At 52.6% G+C, this 6,158-nt stretch overlaps 1 protein-coding gene across 1 annotated transcript in view; it reads left to right on the top strand.

Moving 5' to 3' along the window:
* The first annotated feature begins 1,977 nt into the window (after positions 1-1,977).
* Positions 1,978-6,158, top strand: part of LOC100747402 (homeotic protein ultrabithorax) — a 124,362-nt gene continuing 120,181 nt past the window's right edge. Inside the window, exon 1 of the mRNA XM_033319434.1 lies at positions 1,978-4,479. Within this exon, the coding sequence (XP_033175325.1) occupies positions 3,804-4,479 (676 nt within the window). The 5' untranslated portion in view covers positions 1,978-3,803. The remainder of the gene's footprint in view (positions 4,480-6,158) is intronic.

Raw genomic sequence — 6,158 nt, forward strand, 5'->3', positions numbered from 1 at the left:
AAGCTTAAAGGCCCTGACTTTTACGATTCTGTTCAAGTGGTCATAAAACCGGAGTTTATTGCCGTCATGATTTTCAAGCAAACGGGCTGCCACCTGTCGGAGTCCCACAAAAGCGAAAACTGCATCAAGTCTCTTCATCAAGGGCTCTATCAATTCGGCTATTTGATGATTGTCCCGCCAGCTCGTAATAATCCATTGAAATCCTAACAATCGTAACCGCGAAAACTCTACGTGTTCTCTCATTCTCTGGCATTTCCATTTCAATTTGTCGCTTCTACCGTCGTTTATCTAATAGTTAACGTAATTTCTTTGACGCGTACGCCCGACAATTTACGATTTCGAAACAAAATCGCTTTGAAAAATTATATCTAAGATGTTTCTAAGTTACGAACCTACTCTATTTATTATGATCGGATCAAGTTAGTTATATACAGATGATCGTAGAAAAAGAAAATGAAATCGCAGACTAAACATGCATATCGTCGTAAATAATCACGAAAGTTGACAAATATCGATGTTAGACGCAGCAATGAGCGCGTGTAGACAATGCACGAATAATTGCTCGTAGTCAGGCGTCGTTCGATGAATAGCAAATATCGAAATCTTTTTTCTGGAGGCTGGTAGCGAAGTCGATGGGTTATATCCTAAACATGCATAATGGCGAAAGTGAACGAGCAAATAGTCCGGTCCGGCCCCTGAGAGCAGCTTATGATGGGCATTACTCGGCTCGTTACGGAATAATTTACGAGGTGCGAACCGCGGGGGCGATAATCCAGCGACATTTACATCCCAATAAACATTCCCGATACTGGTGGCGGCGCGCGCCACGGCGCTTGCCCGCTTCCCTCACGAACCTCACTTTTACGGCGTTTTAATTGTACGGCCGTAGTCTAATTGGTTCGTAAAACGTCCGAGTATCTCGTAAAAGACGTTTATGATAACATTCTTGTCGTTCGTACTCGCAATCGCGTCATCATCGAATCCACGAACAGACTTGGGAAACCTCGGACCGGTTCGACCTGAAATCCACGAATCCGTACGAGAGGGAAACACGGCGTTCCTTTCGCTTCAAAATATTTCCACCGTCTCTTTCTCTCATTCTCTTTCTGTCTCTCTTTCTCTCTCTCTCTCTCTCTCTCTCTCTCTTTCTCTTTCCATTCGTTTCTCTGTTCGTCTGGCTTTCGCGAATCGCACGTCGATCGAACGATCTTCCGTCGTGAGAGTCGATTCCCAAAGACCGTTTTCGGCAATGACGATAATCGCAAGGTGCCTCGTTGATGTTGGTCGTTTGAACGTCTGAATGGATCTGGCAGCGTTAGTTCGCGACGAAACACAGAGGTGGCGGTGCACGTATCCCCAGAAGCTGTGGGGGCGCGGTGAGGGCCGCTGGGACGGAGCGGAGAGGAAAGGAAACGTTGCGTGACGCGCGTGGCGTGCAGCTTTCGCTCTACCGTACGGTGGCCGGCGGTGTCCGTATCCGCGGCTGCTCGCGTGTTTTCACTGGTGGGGGTAACGCGGGGCGGCGCCTAACCAGTCATGGGCGTCGTTCCAGCTTGGAACTACTTTCACATGGCGTAGGAATTTTCGTGCTGTGCCGGCGTGGTACTCGTGACGAATTCAATTCTGATTGGTCCTTAAGCATAACCTCCTCCCTTGGCACCCTGTTTTCTTCCCCCTCCTCCTCGCAGTCCGATCTACGCGGGCTAGCACCTCTCGTCTCCCTCTTAGCTGGCGCAATTTCGCATCTTATTCCGTCTCTCTCTTTTTCTTTCTCTTTCTGCCGCTCCTTCGCCGTTCCCCTGCCTTTCTCTTTCTCTTTACCTTCGCTTCGGTACTCTCGCGTACCTCTTACACCCCAACGTAGCGGCAACATGTATTCGTCTCTTTTCGTTGCCATCGGTTATCCGTCGTTTTCGACCCTTTTATTTTCTCGCGTCCCGGCGATCCACTCCTCGGCTTCTCTTCGCGCTTCTTCCGATCTGGTCGATCTTCGTCGTCTTATCTAGTTTTGGTGGCTGAAACGCAAAAACGCGTACGTACAACACCGCGGCGGAGCACACCAGCAACGTGTACGAATTTAATCTCGCGGCACGTCGTTGAGTTACTCGAACGATCAACAGGGGGCGCTGCGTAGTCTAATCGAGAGGAAAGGAAAGAGAGAGGAGCCGGTGTGGTAGAGAGCAGCGCGGCAGAGACGAGACGAAACGCGACGCGTTGTCGAGAGGTGGAGCGAGACGGNNNATCGAGAGGGCGAGTGGATAAGCGTGGAGGGGGCGTAGCGTGCGGGGGAGGGGGAGCCGAGCGACGACGGAGCAAGCGAGAGAAGTCGGTTATCGCGTCGGAGAGGGGAACGTCGCGTGAAAGACAAGGAGGAAAAGCAGCGCGCGTTCCTCGTTCGCACAATAGAGTTAACCGTGAAGAGTGTGCGCGCGCGAGTGAGACGGTCGCGGCTCACGAACGAAGAGAGGGAATGATAGTGGAAAAGAGAAAGAGGAGAAACGCTGGGGCTGGTGGACGAGAGACGGAGAGAGAAAGATCGTGGTAGAGCGAGAGAAGAGAGACGGGAAAGTCGGTGGTGGAAGGAAGAGAGGTCGACGGCGAAAGAGAGAGAGGAAAGGAGGCGAACGAGCGAGTAAGAGACGGAGGACGGTACAGAGTGGCGGTACACGGGGCGCGAGAAAAGCGGTAGTGTGCCGTGGACCACCGCACTGGCATACCGTGGTTCGTTACGATCCCCTTCGTACGTCGCTTCGTACCGAACCTCGCAGTCATCAGCGAAGTCACATTTCGGCTAGTGCTAGTGCAGTGCGGACAGAGTCGGAGCGGTCGCTTCGGTCCTTTTAAAAAGTACGACCAACGTTTACGAGACACGCCACGGGGCCCCGGGCCTGTGTCGCCGATAACGCAGAGAGAAATATCATATCGCAGAGAAATCATTTCGATACGACAGACGCACAGAGGAGAAAGAGAGAGGTCTTTCGCGAGGGAGAGATCGTCGCGTGCCGGCCGACCGAACCGTCGACGGGCGCGCACGCGGTAGAGAGACCCACAGCCAGTTTTATAGCCCGTCTTATTACCCCGGTTTATTGCGTCGTAACGGTTTAACGATCATCGCTCGTTTCCACCACCTAGACCGCCGGTTTACACTCTTGCCGGTAGCGGTAACCATAACAAGCCCATAAAAGCCCCCGCCGCTGCCATGAGTCCCATTCGCAATTATACATCTACGGCCTACTGACATTGACACTCCTGGGTGCAACCGCTTATACCTACCGATGACTTTTATGACCTCTTAAAACGGTTTAATGCCCATTTGCTTGTCCCTCGTCGACGCTGTCACCTGTCGCCAGCCGCGTCAAACAGCGTATCGGTGCTCGACGCGACGCGCCTACCTCACGCCTTTTGGCGCGAACCACCACCGGACACACGGAGTAGGAACGACAGCGACCACCACGACCATCACCTCGACAATTCTCGCCTCTCGTCCAACGATCGTCGGGGTGCCTTTCGAACGGTGAACGGACCTTTTCCACCAACTCGGAGAACGCGAACGAGATATCGGGCCGCGCGGAGCATGGACTCTTAACATCGCTCGTGACTAGCCACGCAACGAAACACACGATCGTGTGCTCGTTCCTCCTTTTTCCGTCCTCTCGAAGGATTCGAAGAGATCTCTACGGAGAACAGTCGTCTGGCGAACACGAGGCCCTTGCCTTTTCGCCTGCTCGCTGTCGCGTGTTATTTTTTTTTTTGTTTCTCGAGTGGCGGTGTTTCAGTGCAAGTGATTCAAAATACCCGGGATAATGAACTCGTACTTTGAGCAGACTGCGGGTGGCTTCTACGGAAGTCACCACCATCAGACAGGAGCCGCCAGTCAACATCACGATCCCGCCACAGCCGCGGCCTATCGAGGCTTCCCTCTCGGCCTGGGTATGTCACCTTACGCATCTACGCAGCATCATCATCACACGTCCTCGTCGCTGGGCATACATCCAGGCGGAGGTACGAACACGAGACCACCTCAAGATTCGCCGTACGACGCGAGCGTCGCGACGGCCTGCAAACTTTACTCCACGACACCGGAGGCGACCGGACACACCACCTCTTCCTATTCGACCACAGCAACCAAGGACTGTAAGCAACAAGATCAAGCATCGGCGCATCAGAATGGTTACGCTGCGGTGATGGCAGCCGCGGCCGTCAAGGACGTTTGGCAGTCAGCGACCTCGGGGTCGAACAGTCAGAGCAATTCGGTGGTCCGTCCTTCGGCGTGCACTCCAGAAGGGACGAGGGTTGGTAGCTACGGTGGTCTCGTAGGCGGCGACCCGGCATCGAGTCCTGGTAACAACAGTTCCTCGAGGTCCCTCACGTCGTCCTGGAACACCTGCAGTTTGAACTCGTCCGCGAGCCAACCGGTTGCCACGCAACTACATCAGCAACCCACCAACCATACCTTCTACCCCTGGATGGCTATAGCAGGTGAGTTTACATTCATAAGTTCTCTCTCTCTCTCTCTCTTTCTCTCTGTCTCTCTCACTGTCTCTCTCTCTCGTCCAACGATTATCATAACAGCCGTGATGAAATATAGAGAAGCGACCATACGATGCTTAGGGGAGAGAGAACAGCAGCGGGTCGGTAGTGTGTAGAGAGAAGGCCACGTGGTCGGGAAAGGCGTGGTGGATCGAGTTTACCCAGCTCCATTATACGCCAGGCTAAATCGCCCTCGTCGAACGTTTCACGGTCAACGTTCGAATCGCGTGAAACTTACGCATCCGATCCGTTCGAGTCGCGTCTCCGTTCGATTCTCTTGGCGATATTTTCGTCTCGCGTCCTTCCATTGTATTTCGTGCAGGAGGGAAAACCGGGTGCCGGGCGGGACACCGGTTTTAACGCGAAAACTTCGCTCTATGTTCGCTAACCCGATACATATCTGAACAAATCATTCCACCCCTTGGTTCCGTTCTGAAAAATAGAAGACACGAGCTGTATACTATCGTCGAATGTAAGTTGCTGTTGTGTTGTTACGTCGAAACTGGTCGTAATTTTTTTCGGTCCAGTCTATTTGTGTGTCGATTGAAATACGACGTATCCGTCATGAAGCGTAGCCGAGATAACGGATTTATAGTTGGCAGCCAACTAAAAATATTCCGTTGCCTTCTGCGCGAATGAATGCACCGCGTGCCAGAGGGGGACGGGGGTATCGGTAATAACTAACTCATCCGCGTGAAAGCGACGTGCAAAGTGACACTTGGAGTTATCATTAATGTGTGCGCGCCTGCCTCTTTGTCCGAGGAGGCGCCTCTCTCGAGCGCGCCTTCTTTCCACCCCCCCGGGGTCGTTGGTAAAAAAAGCGCGCGCACACGGTCTCCATTTCACATTCGAGAATTTCGTCTCTCGCTAAAATTAATCTTGCCCGCATCTTCCATCGATCTCGAGCCTCTTAGTTTCGCGTATCAATTCGTAGACTCGACCGTGAGACGTACGACGCAAGCCAAATGGGTTTTTCGATTAATACAATATCTTAGCTAGAATACTCGTTACGTTCGCTGTTAAGTATTTGCTAAAAGTAGAAGATCTATTTCCGATCTCTGCGAAAACCAGAGCGAATCGCAGTTTGCTACGCGTTACGTACGTCCGGCCGTTGTACGTTTGCCGTACGTCGTGCGTTCTCCTCGTGCAGTTCGCGTTCGAACGTTGAAAACGAACGTCAGATCGTGGAAACTCGGTCGTACAGCGATAAAGTTACGTCTGGTGGATAGATAGAATGGAGTCAAGTGCGTGTAAAATCGTTGGGCACGTCGAGTATAATGGGGAAGCCCTCGTCCAATTGGGGTTCAAGTGCCTTCCTCGTCGTACTCACCCCTCCGGAACCACGAATTCCGGTAGTCAGCTGTTTCTAGCGACGTCTTTGTCCCCCTTGCCCAGAGGTTCCCTAGCAGTGTCTCGCTCTGTCGTAGGCAGATCCAGACCTCTCCTACGCTATCTCGCTTTTTCGACACCGCCTATTCTCTACACCAACTCAGCTGGGTCTTAGACCGTTCGTCTTTCGTAGTTTGGTCCTCTCTCCTTACCCCACTCGCCTCTCTGTCTTCGCGGTCCTGTTTCACTCTTACCTACGATGTTCTTCTCCTAGCCTCCTTCTCGCGCCCTTTGGTCCG

Source organism: Bombus impatiens, unplaced genomic scaffold, assembly GCF_000188095.3.
Source record: "Bombus impatiens unplaced genomic scaffold, BIMP_2.2 scf_0152, whole genome shotgun sequence".
Lineage (NCBI taxonomy): Eukaryota > Metazoa > Arthropoda > Insecta > Hymenoptera > Apidae > Bombus > Bombus impatiens.